The following is a 15,312-nucleotide window of genomic DNA, read 5'->3' as shown; positions in this document are numbered from 1 at the left end:
AGCCACTGGGGAATCCCTTGGCTGGTCTTAATAGATAGATTTTGATTGATAGATTTTGCTTATTTTAACCATATTTTTATGCCTCTCTTTGTTTAGTAAGGCCAGCTCTGCTCTATTTTCCTCAAGTCACTGTTTCATAAGGCTTATTGCTTAGGATTATTTTATGCCTTGTCTCAGACCTTGTAAAATCATTTATTTGTTAAAAGTATTTGGAAGAAAATCTTATTTGCAGTTAGTGATGTGTTATGATCTTTTCTTTGATGAATGAAATAACTTGCTATGTTTGGTATAAGAATTTAAACATGTCTTATATTTACACAGTGCACTTTGTTCAGTCATTCAGTTGTGTCCAACTCTTTGCGACACCAAGGACTACAGCACACCGGGCTTCCCTGTCCTTCACCATTTCCCAGAGCTTGCTCAAACTCATGTGCATTGAGTCAGTGATGCCATCCAGCCATCTTGTTCTCTGTCGTCCCCTGCTCCTCCTACCTTCAGTCTTTCCCAGCATCAGGGTCTTTTCTGCTGAGTCAGCTCTTTGCATCAGGTGGCCAAAGTATTGGAGCTTCAGCTTCAGCATCAGTCCTTCAAGTGAATATTCAGGATTGATTTCCTTTAGGATTGACTGGTTTGATCTCCTTGCAATCCAAGGGACTCAGTGTACTGCTTTACCTTATCCAGAGAGATAGTAAAGACTGTAAGTCTTTAGAAATAAGAAGTATCTGTTCTCGTGTTTGTATTCAAGTGGTGGTTTTATTTCTGATATTATTTAACCCTCTTTGTTTTTAAAGGACTTCGATTTGTTCAGAATTCTTATTTCATGGCTAGGTTTGGAAATTATTAAAACTCGCACTTCAGATGCATTTTCCATCTTAGAGAATGCTTTCAACATCTCATTGGATTGTTCTTAGGGACTCCTGTTATTGTATTTTTTTAATAAAATATATTAAGACACAAAAATGTAGAGATTAATATAATATCTGTTGAGTACCAAAGGCTTAAACTTTCTCAGGTCTGATTATATTGCTGTATTTTCTTCCTTCTTAAAAACATTTTAACGTGAAGAATTTCAAGCATGCACAAAAGTAGACAATAATTAGCTAACTCTCCTGTGCCTATCATGTATCCCCAACAGTCTCTATAGCCAGTCCTGCCCCATCTGCACACGGCACTTATTTCTCCCAGATGCTTTTTCAAAAGTAAATAATAGACATGTCATTTTATTGATAAGTAATCCATTATGTACCTTTAATAAATTAATCTTTCTTTAATATTACCATAGTACTATTGTCACACCTTAAAAAGTCATCATCAATCATTTTTAATATTCTTAGTGTTAAATATTTTGTAATTGTTTAACTGCTGGATATCATCAGTGTTCACATTTCTGTTTGTCTCTAAATAGCATCTTTTTCCCCTAAGGTTATTTCTAGTTGTTTGTTTTTTAATCCAGACCTAAGGAAAGTTCATACTCAGTAATAGTTGTCTCTTAGATCTTTTTTAATGTGTAGGCCTCCATTTCTGTTTTTGTGTTTTTCTTTTGCTTCCCTCGCCCCCGCCCACCCCCCACCTTTGCAAATCATTGTTTGGGTAACAGGTTTTGCTTTGTAGAGTTTCCCATGATCTGAATTTTAATGATTACAACTTCATAATCTGATTTAACATTTTCTCTGTCCTCTGCATTTTATAGATATAAGTACTTTGTTTCTGTGTTTGTTTTTTCTTTGAACGTATATAATAGAGGTCAGTATTTGTTTTTTTTATTTGGACATGCACAGATCTTAAGCATACCAACTAATGGGTTGCATTGGGGAATTCCTTGGTAATCCGGTGGTTAGGACTCTGAGCTTTCACTGCCGAGGGCACAGGTTTTGTGCCTGGTCTTGGAATTAAGATCCTGCAAACCTTGTGCCATGGCCAAAAGAATTAAAAATAAAATTGGTTTCACTAAATGCATCTATTTTTTTCAAATACATCAAATATCACAGATAACAGTTGATTAGTTTTGTCTGGTTCTGTACTTTGAAGAAATGGGAAGATATACTATGTATTCTTTTCTTTCTGGCTTTTCTTGTGATAGTCATCCATGTTTTGTAGAGTTATGGATCTTTTGTTCTAATTACTGTGTAGGTAAATATACCACAGTTTATTTACACCACCTTTCTCTTTTCCATTTCTTTCTTTACATCCTGATAGGGAACCACTGTGCTGAATTTGGGGGTTCTTAATTATGCATATTTTTATATTTTTACTATGTACATAAATATTCATTAACAGTATATACTGTTTTTATATATGTTTCTGAGTATCATCCATTATTCTTTTTCTGAACCTTGCATTTTAAAATAAACATTATGTTTTAAAATTCCTTCTCATTTATACATGTAGCTTTAAGTTTAATTTTAACTGCTGTTTAGCAGTGGATGAGATGGTTGGATAGCATCACTGACTCAGTGGCCGTGAACTTGGGCAAACTGTAATAGAGGGGGCAGGGAGGCCTGACGTGCTACAGTCCATGGGGTCACGAAGAGTCAGACACAAGTTATCGAATGAGCAACAACATAGCAGTGACGCCCAGCCTTTTGGGAGCCAGGGACTGGTTTTGTGGAAGACAGTTTTTCCACAGACCAAGTAAGGGGATGGTTTGGGGATGATTCAAGCACATTACATTAATTGTACACATTATTTCTGTTATTATTACATCACCTTTAGTTTTTAGCTTATTTAACTTATATGCAGAGTACATCATGCAAAATGCCAGGCTGGATGACCTACAAACTGAAGTCAAGATTGCCAGGGGAAATACCAATAACCTCAGATATGCAGATGACACCACCCTTATGGCAGAAAGTGAAGAGGAACTAAAGAGCCTCTTGATGAAAGAGAAGAGTGAAAAAGTTGGCTTAAAACTCAGCATTCGAAAAACTAAGATCATGGCATCCAGTCCCATTACTTTATGGCAAATAATTGGAGAAACAATGGAAACAGTGGCTGACTTTATTTTTGGGGGCTCCAAAATCACTGCAGATGGTGACTGCAGCCAAGAAATTAAAAGACGCTTGCTCCTTGGAAGAAAAGCTATGACCAACCTAGACAGCATATTAAAAGGCAGAGACGTTACTTTACCAACAAAGGTCCGTCTAGTCAAAGCTATGGTTTTTCCAGTAGTCATGTATGGATGTGAGAGTTGGACTATTAAGAAAGCTGAGTGCTGAAGAATTGATGCTTTTGAACTGTGGTGTTGAAGACTCTTGAGAGTCCCTTGAACTGCAAGGAGATCAAACCAGTCCATCCTAAAGGAAATCAGTCCTGAATATTTATTGGAAGGGCTGATGCTGAAGCTCAAGCTCCAGTATTTTGGCCACCTGGTTCGAAGAACTGACTCCTTGGAAAAGACCCTGATGCTGGGAAAGATTGAAGGCAGGAGGAGAAGGGGATGACAGAGGATGATATGGTTGGATGGCATCACCAACGTGATAGACATGAGTTTGAGTAGGCTCTGGTAGTTGGTGATGGATGGGGAAGGCTGGTATGCTGCAGTCCATGGGGTCACAGAGAGTTGGATCTGACTGAGTGACTGAACTGAACTGAACTGATGACATCACCTCCACCTCAGACCATCAGGGATTAGATCCCAGAGGTTTGGGACCCCTGCTGCATGTGTGTGTGTTCATTCGTTTCCAACTCTGTGACTCCATGGGTTGTAGCCCAGCACTCTCCTTCGTCTGGAATTTTCCAGGTGAGAATACTAGAGTAGTTTGCCATTTCCTCCTCCAGCGAATCTTATGAACCCAGGAATCGGACCCAGGGATCAAACCCCCATCTCTTACGTCTCCTGGATCTTTTCATATAACAAATAGGTTACAATTTATCTATTAATTCTTTCGATAGATATTTGAATTGTTCAGAGGGCTAGGGTTTTTTTTTTTTTTCTTCTTTTTTCAAATGGTAAGTGTTGTTCCAAACATTTTGTAATACAGATCCTTGTGTACTGTGCTGCAGTTTTCTTTGGTAACTAAATTTTTACATGTTAGTTTCCTATAGTAGTTTGGTCCTAGAGTTTTCAAAGTTTATACTCATCTATATAGTAAGTAGATATATTTTCTTATTGGGAAAGAGCAAGCTGTAGGGAAGTAAATTGAGTTAATGAAGAAAATGCTTCCAAACTTTTCCGAAAGATAATTGAGCATACACACGCAAACTAAATGATGGTATGTAAAAATACTTGTTTTTTATATTGTCTTAATTTTTAGTTTCTAGAAGTCTGGTTGATGTGATTATTTATGAAGCTTATGCTCATTGTGGAAAATTTAGAAGCCATAGAAGATATTAAGAAGAAGGAGAAAATTATAATCCCAGTACCCAAAGGAAATCACTATTAATGTTTTATTTTAGGTTTCTCTTTAGTGGCTTTTTTTATTTTTTAAGTTTTTTATGTTCATTACTATATATATTAAAATTAATATTTTTATACCTTTGTACCTATTTCCTGACTTAATAAGACAGCATTTTTTTTGCTCTTCCATTTCCTTGCTCTATTCCATATACTTGTACAAAATGAATGTATATTTGAAGCCAACACCCTGATAAAGTTCAAAAGGAGCCTTATCAATTAATCTATCAAGAGCTCTCCCTTCTCATGGTCCTTTCAGTTTAGTATGTATCACCCTACTCCTTTATAGTTACTACTGTCCTCATTCCACCTCATTGTTCAGTGATTCTCTACTAAGTATAAATACAATAGTACAGTTTGTTCTTTTTTGTCTGTCTGACTTCTCTTGCTCAAGATTGTGTTTCTGGAAGTCATCCATGTTGTGTGTAGTTGTAGATCATTTTAGTTACTGCTAAGTATTTAACTTATCTATTCTAATGGTTAAATGTATTTATTTATGTGGCTGTGTCAGGTCTTAGTTGTGGCGTGTGAGATCTTTTTTTGAGGCTCACAGACTACTACCTAGTTGTGCCACATGGGCTTCAGTAGTTGCCAAGTGGGCTCAGTTGTTCCATGACATGTCGGATCTTAGTTCCTGACCAGTGATTCAACGTGCTTCCCTGGCATTGCACGACAGAGTCTTGGCCACTGGACCACTAGAGAAGTCCTTATCCCTTTTAATGTTGATTGCCATTTGGGTAATATCTAGTTACTGGCTGTTAATGAATATTCTAGAACTTGAGTTTTGGGGGGTGTATACAGACATTTCTGTTGCTTACATTCCCAGGAGTGGAATTATTGTGTGTAAGATATACTTAAATTTAGCTCTAGTGCTAGAGTTGGAAAACTATGTGAAGGGCCAGATAATAATTATTTTAGACTTTGTAAGCCACATGGTCTGTCAGTCCTGTCAAAACCATTCTTAGCTCTTGGGCTGTACAAAAAACTGGTAATGGCCAGATTTGACTCAAGGACCATGGTTCATTGTCTCCCACTCTTAAAGACTTTTCCAAAGTGGTTATACTGATTTATACCTCCACTAGACTGTTATGATTACACTGCATCCTTGCCAACATTTAATATTTTCTTTTTTTTTTTTGCTTTGGTCATGCTCTAATTGTGTACTAAGGATTATTTTTGACATAATTTCAGATTTCCTGAAAAGGTGAAAACACAATTCTCATATACCCTTCAGTGAAATTTTTATTAATATATTTTTGAATAAATAATAGCTGTTTTCCAAAATAGTTATTTTATTGACCTAACTTTTTATGGACTTTATAAAATAGATCATTGTAATAGTGAAATCTCCATTATGTATCCCTCTTGATAAACTTTAAATATTTCAGTTGTGACTACTAAGGTAATTATTAAAGCATTTCTTTATATAAAAATGTATTTGGAATTTATTGCTTTGTATTGTCTTGTTACAAATATGGCAGATTTTTTTTAAAGCTCAGTTTATTCTGAAAATCAAATTATTGTATTCTTTAAGATCAGTTCCTTTTTCTTGCAAGTCTACTATTACGAATTTTATAAAAGAATATTTTATCTCATTTGATTTCAGGATGTTCAAGATCCTTCAATATTTGTAACTTTCCCTTTGGAGGAAGATGAAAATATTTCTTTGGTTGCCTGGACAACTACTCCCTGGACTCTTCCTAGTAACCTTGCCCTGTGTGTTAATCCCGACTTGCAATATGTGAAGATTAAAGGTAAATGTGAGCCTCGTTCTTTATGATTGATATGAATAAAATAATTTTAATGAATGAAAGCTGACATTTCTTTCCTTTTTTTTTTTTTTAACTTTTTTAATTGAAGTATAGTTGATACACATTATGTTAGTTTCAGGCTTCCCAGGTTGCACTAGTGGTAAGGAACACCCTTGCCAGGTAAAGAACCTGCCTGCCAGTGCACGAGAGGCAAGAGACTTGGGTTTGATCCTTAAGTCAGGAAGATTCCCTGGAGGAGGAAATGACAACCCACTCCAGTATTCTTGCGTGGAGAATCCTATGGACAGAGGAGCCTGGCAGGCTACTGTCATAGGGTTGCAAAGATTAGGATACAACTGAAACAACTGAAACAACGTAGCACATATTAGCTTCAGGTTTACAGCAAAGTAATTAGATGTTTGTATACATTGGGTAATAAACATCACAGTAAGAGTCAGACATGACTTAGCGACTTCACTTTGACTTTTCACTTTCATGCATTGGAGAAGGAAATGGCAGCCCACTCCAGTATTCTTGCCTAGAGAATCCCAGGGATGGGGGAGTCTAGTGGGCTGCCGTCTATGGGGTTGCACAGAGTCAGACACGACTGAAGCAACTTAGCAGCAGCAGCAGCAGCAAGTCTAGTTAATATCCATCACCATACATACTTACAGAATTATTTTCTTGTGGTGAGACCTTTTAAGATCTGCTCTCTTAGTAACTGTCAAGTATGCAGTATAGTATTATTAACTGTGGTTGCCATGCTATAAATTTTATCCCCATGCCTTATTTTATAATTGGAAGTTTATACCTTTTGACTTCCTTTACTCATTTTGTCATCCCCTCTTCCTCATATCCTGCCTCTGGTAACCACCAGTCTGTTATCTGTATCCATGAGATTTATTTTTGTTTGGATTTTGTTTTTATTCTACATAAAAGTGAGATGATAAGTGTCTTTTTTTGACTTCTTTCACTTAGCCTCATGGCCTTAAGATCTATCCATGATGTTTTAAACAGCAAAATTTCATTCTTTCTTATAGCCAAATAGCTTTTCATTGTATATATATATATATATATACACACACACCAGATTTTCTTCATCCATCCATCCACTGATGGACACAGGTTGTTTCTAAGACTTGGCTACTGTAAATAATGCAACAGTGAACATGGGTTGCAGATATCTTTTCAAGTTAGTGTTTTCATTTTCTTTGTGTAAATACCCAAAAGTAAAATGACTGGATCATATGTGTTTTTAACTTTGTTGAGTAACTGCCATACTATTTTCCATGGTGGCTACATCAATTTACATTCCCATCAGCAGTGTACAAAGGTTCTGTCTTCTCCATATCCTTGCCGACACTTGTCTCTTGTAAATACAGCCATTCCATCAGGTATGAGGTGATACCTTATTAGGGTTTTGATTTGCGTATCCATAATGACTAGTGATATTGAGCATCTTTTCATGTACCTGTTGGATATCTGTATGTCTTCTTTAGAAAAATATCTATTCAGATCTTCTACCCATTTATTTATTCATTTGCTGTTGCATTGTGTGAGTTCTTTATATAATTTTGATGTTAGCCCCTTATCAGATATTTGATATACAGATATTTTCTTGCATGATTGCCTTTTCATTTTGTTGATTACTTTTGCTATACAGAAGCTTTAGTGTGATATAGTCCCACTTTTTTGTTTTTAGCTTCTGATTTCTTTTGTTGTCAGGTCAAAAACAAACAAAAACATTGCCAAGACCAACGTCAGGGAGTTTATCAAATATGTTTTGTGGGGATTTGTTTTTTTTTCCCCACATTGAGCAGCATGTGAAACTTCCCCAACTAGGAGCAGTAATCAGACTCATGCCCCCTGCAGTGAAAGTACAGAGTCTTAGCCACTGGACCACCAGGGAAGTCCAGTCAGCTATGTTTTCATCTAGGAATCTTAGGGTTTCAGGCCTTATGTCCAAGTCTTTAATTCATTTGTGTTAATTTCTGTACATGGAATGAGAGAGTGATCTAGTTCTCCCAGCACTATTTATTGAAGAGACTCTCCTTTCTCTATTGTATATTCTTGGCTCCTTTGTTGTAAATGAATTATCTATATATATGCGAGTTTATTTTTGGACTCTGTTTTGTTCCATACTGTTGTGATAACTGGACCTTTGTAATATAGTTTGAAATAAATAAGTGTTCTGCCTTCAGCTTTGTTCTTCTTTCTCAAGAGTGAATGGACTTTTTAGGATCTTTTGTGGGTCAATATAGATTTTAAGAATGTTGACTCTATTTCTGTGAAAAATGCCATTGAAATATTGACAAGAATTGCACTGAATCTAGAATTATTTGAGTAGTATGGACATTTTAACACTGTTAGTTCTTCGAGTCCCTGAACATGGAATTCTTTTCCATTTATTTATGTCTTCAATTTCTTTCATCAGTGTCTTAAACTTTTCAGTGTCTTGGTCTTTCATTTACTCTTAAGCTTATTCCTAGGTATTTTATTCTTTGTGATACAATTGTAAATGAAATTATTTTCTTTATAATAGTTCATTATTGGTGTGTAGAAATGCAGTGAATTTCAGTATGTTGATTTTGTATCCTGCAACTTTACTGCATTTATTTTTTAGTTCTAAGTTTTTGACGGCGTCTTGGGTTTTATATATCATGTCATCTGAAAATAGTGAGCTTTACCTCTTTGTTTCCAATTTGGATTTCTTTTGTTTTTCCTACTTAACTCTTCTGGCTAGGACTTCAGTACTAAAATAAAAATGTCGAGAGTGGGTGTCTTCATCTTGTTGATATTAGAGGAAACACTTTCAGCTTTTTCCCCATAAATATGATGTTAGCTGTGGACTTCTCTTATATGGCCTTTGTTATATTGAAGTATATTTCCTCTAAAAGGCATTTATTAGAGTAATTTCATTTAGCTACAGAGAGAGATTATCAGGATACAGTTGAGGTGTTTTGTTTGTTTGTTTTTTGGCCATGCCACATGGCTTACAGGATCCCAGACCCAAGGATCAAACCTGGGCCCTGGCAATGGAAGCACCATGTCCTGATCACTGTACTGCCCTGGAGTTCCCAAGGGTATTGTTATTAGCAAATAACAAAAAAAATCCTAACTCCCGGAGTTTGTGGAAGGCAGGACCTGGATAGGTATTGTTGAGGGGTATGCCCTTATACCAGAGAAGGCAATGGCACCCCACTCCAGTACTCTTGCCTGGAAAATCCCATGGACAGAGGAGCCTGGTAGGCTGCAGTCCACGGGGTTGCGAAGAGTTGGACACGACTGAGTGACTTCACTTTCACTTTTCACTTTCCTGCATTGGAGAAGGAAATGGCAACCCACTCCAGTGTTCTTGCCTGGAGAATCCCAGGGACGGGGGAGCCTGGTGGGCTGCCGCCTATGAGGTCGCACAGAGTCGGACACGACTGAAGCGACTTAGCAGCAGCAGCAGCAGCATGCCCTTATATCCCATTATCTGGAACAAGATAAGTATTCAATAAATAAATAAACAGTAGATGGGTCACACTAGAAACAGCACACAGTTAATTCATTAAGAAAACTGAGTTGGATACAATGTTAGATAATGTCTAAAACTTTTTAGGAAATTAATTGTCATGCCTAAATGTATTACAGTTTAAAAAATATTTGATTTTTAAGTAGACATCATTATTAGTAATCAGGGCATGATTTAAAATTATAACTTAAATTAACATACTGCATGTTATATAAGAAATAAATGTTTACTAGAATCAGTAAAGTTGTTGGGGCTGGGAGGTAGCATGAACTCTTTGGTCACATGTCTTACAATTTATTGTTTGAGAATCTGTACTTAGGTATATCATAATCACTTTTAGGTGCTAATAACCCCAGGGAAATTTGCCTATTAATAAAATTTCTTAGAAACCCAGAAAGCCTCTAAGAAATAATTGTCTAGTGGTGAATACATAGGTATGGTGTTATATACCAAGATATATTTTGAAAGGAGAATCCTATAATGAGTTTCAAACAGCACAACAAAGCCAGTTAGCTTCCAGTATATTTCTAAAACTGGAAATGATTTGACTCTTTCCTGGGCAGAGGGACCTTCAAAATGACAATTTTTTTATTTGCCATCAGCTCATGAGGCACCCACTGATTGAGCTTTTTCTCTTCTCCAATTTGCTTCAAATGCTGAATGACCATAGAATGGTCAACCTTGGAATTCTTGGACAGCTTCTCATGTAGTTGTAATAGGATCAGCTTTGATGATTGCTCTCAGTCGGTCATTGTCAACTTCCGATAATTGGCCACTCTGCTCCTAATCTTCAAGGCTCTTGTCTCCTTTGTAAAACTTCTTGAACAACCACTGCACTGTACATTCATTAGCAGTTCCGGGGCCAAATTTGTTGTTGAGGTTGTAAGTTGTCTCTGCTGCTTTTTGAACTGCTGCTTGTTGAACTCATTTTGAACTTGAATGAGAAAGTCTCTCAAATTTGGTTTTTGTCTGACATCATTTCCCTACTCTAGAATAAATAAAGAATAACAGTACCATACTGTTTTGATTGCTGTAGCTTTATAGTAGAGTTTGAAGTCAGTGAGCCTGATTCCTCCAGCTCCATTTTTTGAGATTGCTTGGTTATTTGAGATCTTTTGTGTTTCATACAAATCTTAAAATTTTTTGATCTGATAAAATATTGTTAGTAATTTGATAGGAATTGCACTGAATCTGTAGATTACTTTGGGTAGTATAATCATTTTGACCACATTGATCCTTCCAGTCCCAGAATGTGGTATATTTTTCCATCTGTTTGTGTCACCTTTGATGTCTTTCATCAGTCAAATAATTTTTGGAGTAAAGGTCTTTTACATCCTTAGGTAGATTTATTCCTAGCTTTTTATTCTTTTTGACACAATGGTTAAAAAAGAAAAAAAATTACATTTCTTTTTGGAATAAAAACGTTTTTGAAAAACTATTAGACATAATCGGAAAAACATCCTCGAGTGTTTTTCTGATCAAAAAATTAACAAGTTGAAATTAACACAAAAAAATTAAAATTATACATAGAGATGAAAAGTAAAATTTTCTTGTAATTTTCAGATTATTGTACTTTTACTCAGCAGCCCAGGAACCTGAGATTCAACGAAGTGGCATATCATTGCTATTAGGAATCTCCAATATGTGTTTTCTCAACACTGCCAAACAGTTAAATCAATTTAAGCACTAGCTGTCTGGAGAAGAGTCAGGTATCACAGTTTAAGAGCTTAGTCCTACAAAACAGCCCTCGGCTACTCTACCCACACTTCAGATGTCAGTCATGAGTTCTAGTTGTCACCTAGATTTCTAACCAACCCATGACCTCCTCCTTGGGTCCAAAGAGTAAATCACAGAACTCAGAGATCATTGTACTCTTGAGATTACCAGTTAAAGTATAAAAGGGGATTGTAAAGGATACACTCAAATGGCCAAGTGAAGTGCACAGAGAGATCTGGAAGGGTCTCAAGTTTCTGTCTCCAGAACTGGGGTGTACTACCTCATAGCATGTTTTGTTATCAACAAAAGGCACATTTATGGCTCCCATAACTTAAGAAATTCCAAGAGATATAAGAGCTCTGCCAGAATAGGTGGCTCAGTAGGTAAAGAATCCACCTGCAATGGAAGAGATACTGACAGACATGAGTTTGATATGTGGGTTCGGAAGATCCCCTAGAGGAGAAAATGGCAACCCATTCCAGTATTCTTGCTTGGAGAAGCCCATGAACAGAAGGGCCTGGTGAGCTACCGTCTTCAGGGTCGCAAAGAGTCGGACACAGCTGAAGTGACAGAGCAGGCACCCATGCCAGAACAGAGACTAAGACCAAATATATATTTCTTATTATTGGTGAATTAAAATGAACAGGAATGGGAGAATATAATTCAGATGACCAGGTTTCAGCAGTTTATGGAGAGCAGGGGGAAGCTAAGGAAAGAAGGAAAAGCTCATAGCCAGAAAGAAATTCATCTTATAAGACAGTTTGATTCTCAGTAGCTTGTACTATCAAGAAATAATATTGAGAAAGGAATGGAAAAGGATTGGTAGTCAGAAAACAGATACTTTTACCTTTATTTAGCTATGCCTTAGGAGAATCTAAGAACCAACAGTTAGTTTCTAATGCTATCTGTCAGAAAGGTGCTGTTTCCACCATAGAAGCTACCTGTGGTGTCTACTTCTACTTCTGTAGGCAAGTGCGTTTCTGTCTGTATAAGTGTACTGGTGTCACCTCTGGGTCATGGCCGTGGTGCAGTGAACGTGACACCCTTGAAGGCCCTTTGCCTAAGATTCCAGTCACGTCACTCACTCATCTGCCTATATACAACTTTTCTGGTTGGTGAACCCTGTGTTCTGTTTTTTATTCAGAAAATATCAATGCATGTCATTGAAGTCCACATTTTCCCTTGCTCTCATAGATGCTGTCAGAGGAAAATTATACATTTTAATGGAAGCCAGATTATCAGCCCTCTATAAATCGGAGAGTGACTATGAGATCCTTGAAAGGTGAATATACAAATCATTGATGTATACATGTGTGCATCTGTGTGTGTGTGTGTGTGTCTTTAGTTTTAAAAAGTGAGATACTTTATTGCCCAAGAGCTATATATAGTATTCAAGCTTAATCAAATATATTCAAGTCACATGTTCTAGCACTAATGACTTAGGAACAAGGAAATCAGAAGGAAATGGTAATTTGATGTGGCTGCAGCCTCATTTCTTTGATTTTAATTGTGAGTTTACTTCTCTTTTTTTCTAGATTTCCTGGTGCCTCTCTCAGAGGCAAGAAATACAGGCCTCTGTTTGACTATTTTGTAAAGGTAAGCTTAGAGCCCTCTACCACAGGCACTCTCCACAACCTATGTGTTTGATAACTGGAGTGATATTCATGTTGTCTTATTGGTTATATTGTTTATATAAGTGTGCCTGAATCCAAAAAATTTTTGTTTAGGTATTTAAAAAATTAAATTCTGTTCATATTGCCTTCTTGTTTTAATAATTAAAATACTATATAAAATTTTAAGTAGTTTTCTCAAATTATGTATGAAATCAGTTATGTTTGATAAGATTTATATGTGTATATTTTGTTTTGCTTATTGTCACCCAGGAAAGTCATTGAGGTCAGGTGTTGTTTGGGATTTGTTTTTACAAATTTAAAATAGTACTCAGAATAAAACTGTGTGTCAAAGTAACAGTTCATTTCAAGGAATTTGTGAGGTAAGTTCTTTAAGCTCAGACATTTAGTAACTTAATTTTCATCCGAGTCACAGAACTATTTTATGTGGTTTTTCATTTTCTGTCAACAGAATCCACGGCTGTAGTTGTAAACTCCAGCAACAACAAAAAAATGAAAACAATAGGAATTTCCTGTTGATTCTTTAATCTGTTTATTTATGGTTTTCCTGGGTCTTCGTTGCCGCACGGGCTTTCTCTAGTTGCGGTGAGCTGGGCCACTCTCTAGTTTCAGCACACAGGCCTCTCTTGTTGAGCAGCACAGGCCCTCGGTGTGCAGGCTTCAGTAGTTGCGACTCCTGGTCTGTAGAGCACAGCCTTAGTAGTTGTGGCTTAGTTGCTCTGAGGCATGTGGGATCTTCCTGGACCAGAGATCGAAACCGTATCTTCTGCATTGGCAGATATGAGCCACCAGGGGAGACCTCTTGTATTGGTTCTTATTTATAGGTCTTGGAGCGAAATACTGAGCAACACCCTCAGACCTGGTTTTACACACTGGAAATTATATTCAGCTGGACGTGCATTAGCCAGCAAAAGCTTACATCACAGGCTGGGATAAAATATTCACTTACCTCTGATCTGGTTCAGTGTGGAGATAATAAGTTTGACTAATGCAGGAGGGCTTTGTCCACAGCAACACCTGTGTCTATACTTTTGTGCACTTGAGTGTTTTCCCGTATTTCTTATCTCCTGACTAAAGGCATTCTTCCTCATAGCGTGTTGTCGCTAATGGATTGCCAAATGCTTTACCTGGTCTTTCACTAGGCGTTCTCTACTCGATACAGGGCAGTCCCGCTCTCTAACCATGTCTCCTAATGTTGATTTAAACATACCCTTTGCTTCCATCAAACTTGTCCTTTCTTTTCCTCTCTCCCTGCCTTTGTAAGTTTTCCTCCTGTTTTTAAAAAACCTTCACCTTTCTTTATTGTCATATCAACTTGACACTCTTCAACAGTAAACTCAGATGCCCTCTGGGAAAAGCATTTTCTGAAACATTTCTTTGATTTCTCCCTCTGAAAAATATCATTACTCCAGTCTTCTGTATCTTAACATTTTTTTAAAATATTTGTTTTTATTTGTCTTAAAACGCTTGCACTGTATCAGTGACCTTTCTGAATTATAGACCCTATTGGGAAGACCCTATTGAGACCCTAAGGAAAGTTGAGCCCTTTCAGAAAATGTACATGGACACAATAGATAGGAACTTTGGGTGAAGTCACGAATCTCTCTGGAATATGCGTTCAGTTATCTTCATAAAATTTCTAGAACATTTGGTAAGTTTTAGAACGATGCTGCAAGTTCTTTGACTTAAAACAAAAATCATCTGGTGTATACGTAAAATACCCATGTTCTGAAGTTTTAAGTGGGAGCTATGAGAATAGATGCTGTCTGTGAAGTGCAACACTATAGCTCTCTGTGTGAATGCTAACCCAGTTCAGACCCTGCCCCCTAAGATTCAGCAGGGGTAATACCTCAAACTTGACTTCAAGAAATAGGAACGCAATGCAGCATTTCTTTGTCTACAGTTAAAACAGTAGGATCCTTTGTATTCCCTCTTCTTACGTCTGATTCTGAGGATACACATATTATCTCTCCAAGTTTAAACTATTGAAAAGCACCTATTACACCACACCAAAAATGTTTCCAGGTGATTTGGGTTATAGCAATTAAAAATTCAGAGTTATTTTTCAAGTTTAATTTTAAGTGAATGCCAAAGAATTAAAGAGCTGTGTTGTGGTTGAATATAAAATTGTGTTTGGAACCCAAAGGCCTTCATCACTGGAGGCCTGGCTTCATCATTACTTAGTTGTATAATCTGGACAAACAATTCCATCTTTGTCCAAAGTTTGTTCACCTGTGAAATTGAAATACAACCAGAATATTTTTAAAACATGGGACTGCCAATGCCTTTTTGACAGTATTATAG

The 15,312-nt window shown here is 36.8% G+C and overlaps 1 protein-coding gene across 3 annotated transcripts in view; it reads left to right on the top strand.

Annotated features, from left to right (window-relative positions):
• The window catches only part of IARS1 (isoleucyl-tRNA synthetase 1), a 76,893-nt gene that overhangs the window by 14,583 nt on the left and 46,998 nt on the right, over positions 1-15,312 (top strand). For all 3 annotated transcript variants that reach the window (XM_006063093.4, XM_025282056.3, XM_044940283.2), the window contains 3 exons: positions 6,000-6,147; positions 12,572-12,659; positions 12,913-12,973. In XM_006063093.4, the coding sequence (XP_006063155.2) occupies positions 6,000-6,147; positions 12,572-12,659; positions 12,913-12,973 (297 nt within the window). The remainder of the gene's footprint in view (positions 1-5,999; positions 6,148-12,571; positions 12,660-12,912; positions 12,974-15,312) is intronic.

The sequence above is a fragment of the Bubalus bubalis genome, chromosome 3, assembly GCF_019923935.1.
Source record: "Bubalus bubalis isolate 160015118507 breed Murrah chromosome 3, NDDB_SH_1, whole genome shotgun sequence".
NCBI lineage: Eukaryota > Metazoa > Chordata > Mammalia > Artiodactyla > Bovidae > Bubalus > Bubalus bubalis.
This window is presented reverse-complemented; position numbering and strand designations above follow the sequence as displayed.